We start from the raw sequence: 14,230 nt of genomic DNA, 5'->3' as shown, positions 1-14,230 counted from the left end.
TTTGCTGTTTACATTTCTTTTCTATTCCTCCCATATACCACCACCAGATTTGACGAGCAATTCCTCACTAGGCACAAGTTGCCCTGAAGAATTACTGCTCCCATAGGTATATTTTGCAGCCTTGGCAGAAATCATTCACAATTTGGCAGTAGAAAGGTAAGTACAATAGCTGGTTTTGAAACTAATAGAAACTAATAGAATTACACATGGAATTGGACCAATACCCTATGAGCAGCCAACGGTAGGAAGTACAATGTAGGAACTACAAGTAAGAGACTTTGCACTGTGATACCAATCTAATCGGACTCCAACTGCAGTCCTCCATAGATGATTTTCTACAAGTGCTGTCACTAGAGTGAAAGCTTTCCAAATCCTTAAAACTAATAAGCATTCATTTTAGCTAAACTAGAACAGCAAAGATACTTATGTAAATTTAATAAGAAATCAAATACAGACTTCTGTCTTCTCATTTGAAGTTTTCATTTTTTATGCTCTTGGATACATTATCCTTCAAATCCTGCATAAATTTTTCAGACAACTACAAAGCATGTGCAATGCTCCATCATTGTGATATCCCCAATGAGGCTCATCAAAAATCTTGTGTTTTTTTTCATGCAGATAACATTTGCCTTGAAAGGTATTTTCATTTTTTCATTTTCTTTTTTTTTTTTAGTATCACTCAAAAATCACGAAGTTGAAAAAAAAAAAATTAGTCCAAGCTGCAATACATTTGTCATTGCAGTATCTCAGGAGAGTTATGGATTGCATATTGCATTCTCTACTGCAGCTGGGTCACCCAGCTGTACTAGCAGCTCCTGTGCAAGACACCTATTGTATGAAACAGTGACACCATGAAGCCATTGAAGCCATGACTGTAGGGTGTTGTCAGAGCCACACTGAAACCAATAAAGGAGAAAACTCCCTCCATCCAGGATACAATTCCCAAGTTACTTTCTTCTCTAAATTGACACTTTGGACTTGCAGTTGGAGTATTCATACAGAAATGTTAAAGTTTTGACTGCTTCCACCAGAACTACGAAATATTATTTAGATGAAGAAATTATTCCCACTCCCATTTTTCTGTACAACTGAAGACAATACTTTCCAACTGCTGGAGGCCTATGCAAGCATATCTAGTGCAACAGCAGTGAGCTGAAATGGTTACTACAACACCATGTTGTACATAAGCTTTACATTGGCTTTTACATTAAAAGAGACAGCTTTTGCATTTGATTCCCTAGATGAGAATTCGGAAGCAAGAATAAATTGGAAGTAGAGCCTCCAAATGAAATCCAACATAAAATACCCTAGAGTTTGAGTTAAAAGAGCCAAAAACCTCACATGCAAATTTTGAATACTTCCAGAAGTGGTAAGACAGTGTTTCCTACTTCTACACTTGGCCAAGCCAAAGCTATTGACATTCCACAGCAACCTGCAGCAATTTGGCTTTGGGGAAGTTATTATTAATCTGAACATTGTGGCTGTATCACATTTCTAGTTTTTCTCCTCCTCATACCCATGACTGTGCATTGAATTTCACCATTTAAACAGGCACGATATGGTACATAAAGTGACTTTCCAATGAAAACACACATTGACTACAGGATGCATTTTGCCTTTAGGATGTCTTTAAACAAAACAAGGTGTCAGCCAAGCCTTGGTTCAAGCTTTGTGGGGTTGTGTTGCCCTAAGCACAGTAAAAGCATCTGGAGTCTTACCTTTTTATGGCTTTGTAGCAAATGATGACAACTACAAAGAGGAACACTAGTGTGGCGCAGCATACTGCAATGATAATAACCAGGCCTGGCCACCAGGTCTCTTCAGTGGGACAAAAGGTAGACTTGGGAGCTGTAAAAAGAGTGTGGGAAAATACATGAGTTCTCCCAAATGAATAGTGTATAATCAGATATGCTTCAGTCACCCATGCAATAGCACTAAGTCAGGGCCACAGACACACAAAGACATGCAAATATTTCACCTGTAAGAAGCAGATTTTTTTCTAAGCAATCAACTCCTCTGTTTGGTTCTAGTTGTCATGGTCCCCAGATGACCAAATTCTCTGTCAGTGTTGTCCACAACCTGGTGCTCAGCTCTGCTACCCATAGAAAATATCTTCTCCCTCTGCATTAGCTATGTCTTGCTGCATTGGATTTAGTTTTAGAGAAACGTGTTACACTGATAAGGGCAGGCTTTCAAACCCCATCAGGGGAGCTTTATTGGGAGCCGCTGCAGTGCCTACCCATCAGTATTGCAGCTGCTATCATTGTAACCTTGGAGTGAGGAAGGGGAATCTATTTTAAAAGAACAGGAATTTTATTACATTTATTAATTGCTTTTAGAGGACTATAGTTGACAAGCTTCTTGCTCATTACATTGTCTTTGAATTGTATGTCTAATATGTAGGAAATGTCTATGTAAGTACCACTCACACAAGCAATATTTTGCATCGGAAGGAATACTGGCGGCACTTGGTTAAAATATTTTCCTTCAGGGCTGTATTCCTTTTGCTGTGTTTTGAGGGGGACACATTTCCTAAAGGATGGTGAGCAACAGACAATGCCATGAGCAGTATCAGTGTATTGCAGAGGGAGAAGAGACCCCTACTGCAGTGTGTGCAGCCACATAAACTCTAGGAGAATTTGGGTCACCTTAAATGAAGTTGCATAATGAATCATTCAATGGAAATGTCTAAATCTACATGTTCAGTTAAGCAGAGGAGAGAATTAAATATAGCAAAATATATCCTATATTCTGAACTTCTAGTTATACACATCACAAACAGCTGCACAAGTCAAAATATGTCTCAATTAATAAAATAATACATAATTCATGCTAAGCAGCATAGGTTTAGGAAAAAACATCTTGTCAAACTAAGTAGATATTTTCTGAGGAGATTACTGGTTTGGTAAATAGGTGTATTGGTGCTGGTGTGATAACTTTAGTCTTTGGTATGATATTCAACTTAATTCCACATGATGTTGGATTTATGAAACTATAGAGCTACACAGTGTAGCACACATAAGCTGAGTTAAAGTCAGACAACTGGTATGTCTCAAAATCTAACTATAAGTGGAAAGTCACTGCTGAGAGAATGTGTTTTTTTTAAGAGTGACCTCCTCCCCCCAAAATAGGGTGATGGGTACTTATAGAGCTTGTAAATGACTCAGGAAAGGTGAATAGATTAGAAACAGGTAATTATTAAGGGTAACTATCCATTACAGTAGTGTATCAGCTCTGGTAGAGTATTTAACTGAAAAAATTAGTTTAAGGTAGACTCTTCATTTTTCCTAAAATAAGTAAGTCTAAATTCAGCTAAAGAGATTGGACTCAGAGTAAGAATTACATAAGTAAAGAAAATTCTCTGTCTTTGGAAGGTCCGCATGAGCACAATGCCTTTTTTCTCCTGGCCTTAAAATGTATGAAGTATAACAGTTGGTTAGGTTTACTTTTAGAAGGCCAACACCTTCTGCTATTCCCAAAAGCACCAGGCCTAAATAAATACAATGAATAAGCAGACCCATTTCAGACCTACAGCGGATGGCTGGATCCAACTTAATAAAACCAAATTAATGAAAAAGTACTTTTAGAGCAAAGGCATCCTGCAAACTATTTCAGCACCACAAAAATCTTACACGTTTGCTTTCTTTGACTAAATGTTTTGAAGGCTCAGCATAAAGACACAGCTCCAGTTCTAATGTTAGCAGGTATCTGTACACACATGTCTCTAGCCAGAAATGTGCGTACCAGGAAAGATTAGCTCAGCTGCAGAGGGTTTCCCTCAATGCCCTGGCACAAAAATAGAGCAGAAAGGAGGTTCTCATAAAATTACATAAAATTACAAAGAAACCTTTGATTTCTTTTTACCAAATCTCAGAGTGGGTCACTCTCAAAATTGTCCTGAGCTTCCCAAACCAAAAAACAGTGACAAAGCTGTTTTAGTTTTCTGGATTAAGCACTAAATCACTTTGTGTATGTTATAAAAGCACACATACTTGTACTGCCTGCAACAGAATATAGGAACAGGAACTGGAATCCTTGGATATGCCCTCAGATTATCTTTAGTAGTCAAGGCTGTACTTTATAAAGCTCAGATTTTGGAAATATAGTACTCCTAACATTAATTTGGTCAAGGTTATTACTTTCCATTGTGATACGGGTTGTAGGCTAATTGCTTTGCATGGGAATGCTGGGCCATTAGAAAGCAACACCAAGTCTGTCAGGAGAGAGTAAGTGCTCCATCATAAGGGCTACTCTGGGATCAGTTGGTGCCTCCGCGTAGCCCTCAGCAGCAGTGCTGAGCCAGGGAGCTTGCATCTGGGCACCCCTTTCCACCGACTTTCACTCATCCACCAGCCCAACAAAGCAAAGCAAAACAAAACAAACACAAACACAAACACAAACGCAGGGCTGAGCTGGAAAATATCTAAGGGAGGCAGTGACCCATGCTCCCATGTGCAGTCCCAGGGGAGGTGTCTCTGGCTGAGGTCTGAGTGTGTCAATCCACTCACAGGCTCGGCTCCAAGCTGGTGAGTGTGCACTGATGTGACATAGAAGGGTGACAGCGACCTCCCTCACCTCTCTACAGCAACAGTAGCTTCATGCCTAAAAAAGGTAGAGGGCCTTTGAGATACATCAAAACTGATTATTGTTTCCCCTCCTGCTTTTATTCCTGTTCTTGCAGAAAGGTCAATGGTGCTGGTGTAATCATCTTTATAAGACATCTGCCTGTTTTTAATACTGTATACTCAACAACAGGCTAAGCCCTGCCAACTCTATGCCTGCAGCACTCCTCTTGCTATTGTACGGCTGCCTGAATCAGCCATGCACTTTTAATTAGCATGGTAGAAAGCGAGACTGGATTTTATTTAAAGGCAGGCTCATATTCCAAGGGCCTTAAGTGTTTTATCAGTCTTGGTTGGAACTTAAAAGGAACTGGAGATGCAGGTTTCTACCAACCTCTACATATGTCACATAGAGACCTGTTGATCTGCTGGCTAAGGCAGGGTTCTAGTCTCCTCTTATTTGCTTTATTATTTTGATACATTCACATAATTTGCACGTAGGCATCTCTATTTGAAAGAGAGAGAGAATCCACTAGTTCCTATAGCCATTATGGCACTGGGATGCAGGAACAAGTACAGAAAATATGAAGAGATTTAGATGTGATTTCAGATGTCAAGGTATATGGAAAGACTTCCAGGACACTCCAGTTAAACATGGAGAGGGACTTTCAATCTGTTGCAATTTGGGTCTCTTCACAGCAAAGTGTCCAAACCCCTGTGGAATAGAGGAGTCCAGTGAATCCCCCGATTAATGTGAAATAACTTGGGTTCTGGGAGGAGAAACCCTACAGAAGAACAAGCTGTACACACACACAGACACCAAGGCTTGGATACTTACTCTATAAGCATTGTGTTGTGTAAAAGGCGAGAAACAAGGAGAGCCTCCCTTATGTGCCTACATCTTTTTTAAGAAAGCTGATTTCAGTGCTGAGCCTGAGGTCTCTTGTCTACTTTTATGCTAAGGCCCTTCACTCCTTCCAGCAGCGCACATTCACCCTAAAGTGAGTGCTGATTAACTTAATGCTGATTAACTTAATTATACGTCAGACTGAAGCTCTAGGCAGCTAATAAGGAAGGACCAAGAGCTCAAGTGATGTAAACTAGTAGAAGTGAACCCAGCTGTGAGAAGGGGGCCAACTGAGAACCTTGTCCCAGCATCTGCATGATGATGCTCACAAGCACTGCTCCAAATGTTGATGAAGGTCAGGAGCTCAATACCCAAAGCCCTGGAAGCTGTGGGCTCTCTGGATGCTGGTTTTGTTATCTAACCCAGAGTGATGTGGAGACATCTGCGAGTTAGGGTCAGCTCAAGTGTCCCCTCTGCAGTATCTTGCCACGTAGGAACCACTACAGATGTGTTTGTATGATCTATGTGGTAGGAACGTGCTGGGTGCACCCAAGGCAGCTAACAGTGAGAGCCAGCCAGCATGGGAAAAATATATCCTTCAAAAGAACTTTCTAATGGAGTTTGTGGTACTGGTAGACCCTGATACAAATATAGATCTTCAGCCGTTATTCTAAAAGACATTTCAGGAATAGAATCATAGAATCATAGAATAGTTAGGGTTGGAAAGGACCTCAAGATCATCTAGTTCCAATCCCCCCGCCATGGGCAGGGACACCTCACACTAAACCATCCCACACAAGGCTTCATCCAACCTGGCCTTGAACACTGCCAGGGATGGAGCACTCACAACCTCCCTGGGCAACTGATTCCAGTGTCTCACCACCCTAACAGGAAAGAATTTCCTCCTTATATCCAATCTAAACTTCCCCTGTTTAAGTTTTAACCCATTACCCCTTGTCCTGTCACTGATTTCTCCTTGAACCATAACCATTCACATTTGGATCTGAGGGCAAAATTTCCTGTGAGAATGTGGGACAGGAGGCTGATCAGGAGATGGGGGGCCTTGGTGCCCCTCCCAGAGCAGAAAGCCATGCACACATGTATGCCATACAGCATCTCCTCCGCTCTCCCTAGCCTCACACTTGCCTCAACACATAGGCCCTGGGATGTTGTGCTGGCCAGAGGGAAACCTGAGCTCATGTTCACGTTGCACCCACAGCTACCCACAGAAGGCAATGCTCAGGCTGGTGATAAGATACAAAGACTGGCTTACAGAAGGAAGGACTGCCACGTTCCACTGACAGATGAAGAGACTTGTCTAACCACATCAGGTTTCTGCATGCTGTCAGAGGAACTCCCTGGTGTTTGTGTGTATATATATATATATATATATAAACACCATATGTATGCATACATATATACATACACATACATAGAATCATAGAATAGTTAGGGTTGGAAAGGACCTTAAGATCATCAAGTTCCAACCCCCTGCCATGGGCAGGGACACCTCACAGTAAACCATGTCACCCAAGGCTTTGTCCAACCTGGCCTTGAACGCCACAAAGTGTTGAACATATGTATGTGTACAAACAGACATATATATGTAGAAGTGATATGTATATGATAGATATATATTTAACATATGCATATATAGGGGTGTACACATGTATCCACATCAGCGAAACTGCTGCCAACAGCTTTTTAAACGTGCTTGCATTCTGAGTGGCTCCACAGGATTAATTAGTAAGTGCTGGTGAGAGAATGTGAGAAACTCTACCAGCTAATTTCTTCCTTCTCCTTCTTCCCTGCACTTGAGATTCCTTACATTAGGTGAACACATAAGAGCAAATATTCACATTTGGAGCACCTCTGTATGTGTCTGACATGATTCATTTTGAGGATATAGAAGCTATAAGATATGAATGGATGCACTTCGCTGTCTCCCTGGCAGGTCCAAAAATCATCTCATCAACCTCCCTTCACAGTTGTTGCCTGCAGACAACACACCAGGCCACGCTTGAATTGCTGAAGGGAAGATGTAGAAACACATCACATCAAGTGCCAAAGGCTATGCTGGTATCAACAGGAGCCTTGGGAGCTGGGTCAACCCTGTCCCCAGCTGGCTGGCCACAGCCTTGGAAACAGCCTGCAAGAGGCCATAATCCTCCTCTGCACCGTCTCCAGACTGCACAGCAAATGCAGAACAAAGACTGTGAGCAGACTCAAGGAGGGCAAGGTAGAGGCATTCTCAGATTTCAGCTATGGTAAATCCAAGCCAGCAGGAGTCTGAGAAGATCTAGCCTCAAACACATGAGCTGCTGGTGGCACAGGTTCCACTGCCAGCTGCATTTACACACCCTAAATCAAATCCTAAAGGAAAATAAACTGGATTTGGCCACAACTGCAATGGGAAAACTTCTTTGCCCCATGGTAAGCCACAGTCATAACCCAAACCCATCTAACTGCTGGCCAGAGGGCTTTGGGAAGACTTCGTCTCTCCCAGTGGCAGCTGCAGTAACATCCCCCTGTGATTTTATGATATTTAAATGTCCAGTGCTCTGGCACTGCAGTTTCTGAGCACAATGGTTGGGATGTGGCCCAGCCCTGGTGCTGCTTTGCCCTTGCTTCCCCCTGAGAAGCAGAAACAGAGCAAACTTTAAAGGGGAACTCCAAACACTAAAGCAGTGTTGTGTGGATTAAATGCAGCAAAGACAACAGAGATTCCTACTGCACTGTGGCTTCCCGGGGCTGTTCTGCCCAAAGTGATAGAGACGCTGCTACTTAGAGAGTCGGCACGGGGAAAAGGTGCATGATGGGCAGTGCAGAAAGTCAGATCTATTAACAGCCATCATTAACTCAAGGGGCTGGGTCAATGCAGCAGGAATATAAAGCAGCAATGAATGACAGCTTCGATAACAGCTGAAGTGAGCTTGGGCATGTTCATCTCCACTAAATTCGAACACAATGGAAAGGATTTGGTTTTTCACAGTCCCCAAAGAGCAGTGACCCAGAAAGCTGCTCTGCTGGACCTGTTCCTTGTGATCCTACACAGAGAACAGGCACAGGAGAAAGATGCTACCCAGTGAGGAACGACCAAAGAACTGCTTTTAAACCAGCAATATCCTATCCCACCACCCTGGGCTGTAACTGTACACAATGCGCAATAGACTGGCTTAAAGAAAATAAAAACCACCTAATTTTGGAGCAAATTGTCATTCAGGAAAAAACCCACCTAGGCTGGATTTTCTTTCATTTGTTTTTACTTCCTTATAGATCTGTGCCCCTTCTGTTGCTTGCAAATATAGGTCCACTTTCATAGTGCCACGAGTTAATTTGGTAAACAACTACTACCAGGCAATAGTGCTGTGCTCAGCATAAAGCCTGCCCTGTTGCTGCCTCCCTGGAGTAGCTAGGTTAAATAATACTGGTGGAAATCAGCTATTCCTGTAGCAGATGATACTTCTGTTTATCACAGTATGTTTCAGACAAGTTTGTATCTTGCAGCTGCTCTGTGCATATGTTCCTACGACACTTTTAAGGAGGATACTGCAATCACTAGACAGCGGGAACTTCTGCTATAATAAAAACGTGTGGGATGATGCTGGAGAAATTCCCTCCCCCACAGCTTTTACACTATAGATGCTGTTATTCTACACTCTTGGTTCCCTTATCTCCTGAGTTTTCTCCCCCTTTCTAAAAATACTTCCCTTCTGAAACAAGAAACATGCTTAGTTTTGGAGACTGGAGTTGGCAGGAGGTGGAAGAAAGGGGCAGTTCTGCAGGAGTTTTCTGAAGGTCATGGGCAATACAGGAGTGCACGGCTCACTGCAAGAAACTGCACTGGAACTGCCACTTGAAAAACCTGAGCCTGGTTACAGCCAGTGAAAAAGAGAGGAGCTGGGTGGGGATTTTTAAGTGCGCTTATGATCTTAGCTTTAGAGGTTATTGAACCCACATGCATTCAGGTTTGGGTTTTGCAGTGGATTATACATGTTGCTGCGCTGTCTTTGTAGGTCTCGTGCAGCTGCTTTTCCCTGGCAGATTTGTGAGTCCTTTAGAAACTGAACGTATCATTAAGACAAAAATAAAAATGATAGCAGATGAAAGTATTGGTCACAAAGGCATAAGTGAAGCACATCGCGAGGAAGCAGCTTGTGCAAAATCACTGCAGCTCAGTGAAAAAGCCAGGAAACGAAATGTCTTTTGATTCCTGGCCAGTCCTACCCTCTGTATCATGTTGCCTCATCCTTGGGAGTAGATGTAAACACTGGATATGGTCATAACTACATTACAGGGGTATCAGCAGCAAACTCCCCTGTTGACTTCCTAGGCAGGTGCCAGATCTCTGTCCCAAGCTGGCACACTGATGCAGTACCCAGGAGCTATGTGAGGTCAAGACCTATGGACAGAAACGAGGTGGGATACCATAAGGTGCCCAGGAAGGGCTGATGCTAAGCTTGTGGGATAACTTGTATTGGTTTTTCAAGGCTGCAGATGAAACTGACATTTCAGAGTCCTACATGGTTATGAAAGGACGATGATGCATACAGGAGAGCAGTCAAAAGTCTATCAAAAATGGTAGTAAGGGAAAGTCTGCTCCAAAAGATCGACAGGCTGACGGCCAGATCTGCCAGCCTTAATCCAATTAGGTTGTTGGTGAAGCCGATTGGACCTGCCAGAACTGAGGTATGACCCTGTAAATAGGAGTGAAATATGGATTCAGCTGCCAAGGTCTTTTGGAGGAGAGTAGGGCTAGCAAACACAGAGGGGGAGTCTGTTTTCTAAAGCACGATCATTTAAAGGCCTTGTGGAAAAAAAGCTTTTAAGATTACATCATAGCTAGCTTCTGTGTTAACACGTGGCTCTGGCATTTATCTTTACAATGGACGCTCACGTCAGCCACCGCCCGCTGATCTGACTTTGTCACGTTTATCTAAACAGCAGTCTCCCTTTGAGATGCTGGTTCTCCCTCGCCATCTGATTCTCCCTCAGCAAAAAGGACTGAATTGGCTTTAGCCCAATTAAATCACACCCTATCAGTTTCTGTCCCAAGCCAATGAGAATTGAAGCCTGTGCCTCACAAGGCAGCCTCCTCCCTGCAGCAACACAGTCATTCTGGAGAGCCCCGTGGGCACCCTCAGATTTCCTTGCTCTCTGCAACCTGGATGAGCGCCAGGCTGGGCAGTACCGAGATAGTCCTAGGAACACACCCAGATAGTCCTATGCACTGCCGCCACGTGAGAGCCATCACCTGGGCTAATCCTGACATACCCGCAGAATGCTTTCTAAAGCACAGGAGTCATGGATCAGATTAGTAGGTATCTGGTGCCTCTGGTCTGAAAATTCGCTGTTAAATTAGTATGCTGGAATTTATTTTAGAAGGTGGCCTGATTTCCAGAGGTTCTGAGCACTCAGAAAGCCAAATGCTTTAAGTTGGGTATGTAGATATACAACCTTAAGTTTAATCTTCTGAGTTTTAGAATACAGACTTTAACCTCTCTACTTAGGCAGACTGTCACCATTCCTCTCATGGATGAGAAATTCCTCTCAGGATGTGGGTTCCAACCTCAGCTCTCCCCATTGCTTGTTGGGTGTTTTTAGAACGATCTTCACCCCCAGCCTGCCTTTCTCCTTCCCATGGACAGTGACAGAAGTCTCAGTCCTTCAATCCCAGAACAACAGCAGCACAGCACTGACGTGAGGACAGCAATTCTCAGTTCTTTTGAACAGAGGCACTACTGAGAGGCTCAGAGATGTGCCAGCACAGTACCATCCACTTCATTGCACAAACACACAGGCTGGCTCTCTGGCGGCGAGTGACGTGCACGGAGAGCACTGGCTATTCTTCAGCAGGGAAAGATCAGTGCTGAGGATCATCTGCTTGCCACAGCAAACCATGGGACCTCATCACATTACGGCACTGAAAGAGCATCCTGAACCTTCACACTAAGTCTGCTTTTGCCATTTCGACACTCTGAACCTGAAAACATATTAGCATATTTCTATCAGTATTCAGCAAGCACAAACACAATGCACATATACAGACATACAGATATCTCTACACATCCCTCCCCCAACCTGCTTTGGCTGCCACAGATTTCCTAGAGAGGATGATACACAGAGGTGAGCGAACTCTCAACACTTTTTAAGGATGAACTTAACACCTGGCTTTAGTCAGTCTTGCGGACTGCAAGTACTTGCGAATACTGCAGCCCATCCCCTGCCAGCATACCGCAGGTATGCTTGGCCCGTGTCTGCTCCTGTAAAGAGCCAGTTGGCTGCCCTGCTGTGTGAGGCCCTAGCTTCCTTCTGTTAAAAATCAGAAGCTTCGGTATTTGCTGAGGTGAGCACCCTGCCTGCTGAGCCCCACAGAGCTCAGGGCAGGCATGAGCAACTTCAACACAGGCAGGAGGTTTGATGCCATGAATCACATACGCGGAGACTTCAAGTTTCTTGGCAAAAGGGCCACCTTTGCTTGCAGGCTAACAGTGCTGGGCCTGAGGCATTTGACATCAGACAAACTAGGGACCAGTGAAAGAAGTAAAGGGTCACTTCCAAACTGGAACTCACTGGGAACAGGAGGTGCATTTTCCCGTATTGCTTTCCTTCTCAATCACATAGCCAGTATCACCTCCCAGATCGACCACAATATGAAGAGAAATGAGCCTTCTGGACAGTTATCTCTCCCAGTCAAGCTGGCTTTCTTTCAGGCTGTTTTAGGGCAGAAGATGGGCTCATCACCATCTGCAAGATATTTCAGGGAGACAGGCCTCTGCATGGGGCACTGTAGCAGCAGAGGGCATCTCATGAAGAAGTGACTGCCAAGAAGCAATTACATAAGTAGAAAACTGGCCTCATCCTCCCTGCATCCTCCCTCACTGCCACTCACTGCTTACCTCATCTCAACAGCAAGGAAGTGCTTAGTAAACAGCACATAGAAAGCATGTGTCCTCTCCAAAATAAGGTGGAGAGGGCCATGGCTTACGATGCTTGCAGGTAGTTAAGTGGTTTGGAGAGCTCAATTAACATCTATCTGTATTTTTAAGTGACAAAAGCCCTTAAAAAAATAGTCCTTGCTTTACTGAGCCTCAGGCACCCTGGGATGCAACCTACGCCCCAGAAGGTGCTGTGAAGGCATGTATAGCTGAGCATGTTAAGGTACTGTGGCAGTGCCACTTGTATGGACACTGTAAGTACACAGAGTGATTGCTCTTCCAGGCTGTTAAATCCCATATCTGCTGACACATGCTGCTTTGTAAGGTTTTGCTGAAGCTGTATTGTCACTGACGGAGAAGAAATAAGGCATGACATAGTGCTGTTTTGCACAACGGGTTCCTGTCCAGCCCCTCAGGCTTCCTCCTTTCTTTCATTATGATGCAGTGATGGCATAGCCGTAGGCTCTGCCTCTTGCTCCTGGCACAGTAGGTGCCTTACCCTTCTTGCTGTGTGGTAGTGCAGCCTCCTCTTCAGTGAGTGGTAGGACAGGACATAGCGGATCAAGTCTATAGCAATTATTGTTCACTTTTGAGCCTAATAATAATAGTAATCTTCAGTCCTTGACATCCACCCCAAATCCAAAGTTTACAGAAGAGTAAAAGTTTCTCAGTTTCAGATATGGTAACTCCAAGTAGTTGACAGGGTAGTTGACTCTCTTGGGATCTCCCAGCAGGTCAGTGGCAGAGGGAAAAGCGGCACCCTGGACTCTTTTTTTGCCATTCTCCACAGGGTGCGCACGTCTCCTTTGCAGGAGTCACAGCAAATCACCAACAAGCCTTCTGAAAGCTTGTCCATCTCTCAGCTCTTGCAGCAAATAGGCCTTCAAAGGAGGGATGATAGAGGCTGAAATTCAAACAGCTGAAATTGATTTCAGAAGTCTAAAGCTCCTACACTGATGATCAGTCTCTCATCAGCAAATGATTAATAAGATACCTCAGGGCTAGCAGATTTAATCCCACAGAAAGATGAGATTTTCTTGGTATAAAGTTCTATATATAGATTGAATTAAAGTTCAGATCTGTACAACTTCTTCAGGATGAATGGTAATCACATGAGTGGTGCCATCAAAGTCATAGGCTATGAAATGCGAGTAAAATTCAGTGCTACTGGTATGATTAAGATATTACCTCTTAGATCTTTAGCGGCTTTCTAAAGAGTTCAGGAACTTCCAGATAATAGTAAATATTGGACAAGACTCACATTTTAGAGCTGCAACTTTCTCTAAATTACTACCTTCAGGGAAAGCAGCTACAAAACTAGCTTCAGCCAACTGCAGACTAAATTTCCTAACACAGACTGTAGAAGACTTGGGAATACTTTGATTATTTTCCTAATGTGTTAGTAGCAGCAGTTTCTAAGACACTGGTTTGTGTTCATCTCTGAAAAATTAGTGGTTTGCCTGTTGGGCATTCAGACACTATATGGAGAGTGTGACTCGAATAAACATTAGATTTGTAAGTACAATGGCTTTAAAGAGTTCACTTTACAAAGAAAGCCATACTGCAAGTTGTGTGTCTGAGTTTTAGGGAGCAGCTGGTTGACTATGTAGCAGATACTTCTGACAGTGTAGGGCATCTATATAAAAATAATCCTCTTGTTTGATATTCACTGTATCATTGTACACGTGAATTGTATGTACACCTATCATTGTACCACTTCAACGGCTCAGTTATTGCTGGAAGTAAGGGCTACAGATATCACTTAAAAATGTCCCCGAGGAGTCCAATTAGTAATTCCCCTGCCTTAGTGCACTCAAGTTCCTTTTTCAAATTGTATTCAGGTTCAACTTAAGAGAAATAAAATTAATGATCCTCAGAGAGTA

At 43.3% G+C, this 14,230-nt stretch overlaps 1 protein-coding gene across 4 annotated transcripts in view; it reads right to left on the bottom strand.

The window, feature by feature from the left end:
• The window catches only part of PRIMA1 (proline rich membrane anchor 1), a 49,292-nt gene that overhangs the window by 19,280 nt on the left and 15,782 nt on the right, over positions 1-14,230 (bottom strand). For all 4 annotated transcript variants that reach the window (XM_065685559.1, XM_065685558.1, XM_065685561.1 and 1 more), the window contains one exon: positions 1,719-1,848. In XM_065685559.1, coding sequence (XP_065541631.1) covers positions 1,719-1,848 — 130 coding nt within the window. The remainder of the gene's footprint in view (positions 1-1,718; positions 1,849-14,230) is intronic.

The sequence above is a fragment of the Lathamus discolor genome, chromosome 6, assembly GCF_037157495.1.
Source record: "Lathamus discolor isolate bLatDis1 chromosome 6, bLatDis1.hap1, whole genome shotgun sequence".
Taxonomy (NCBI): domain Eukaryota; kingdom Metazoa; phylum Chordata; class Aves; order Psittaciformes; family Psittacidae; genus Lathamus; species Lathamus discolor.
Note: the sequence above shows the minus strand (reverse complement) of the source record. Positions and strands in the feature narration are given on the sequence as shown.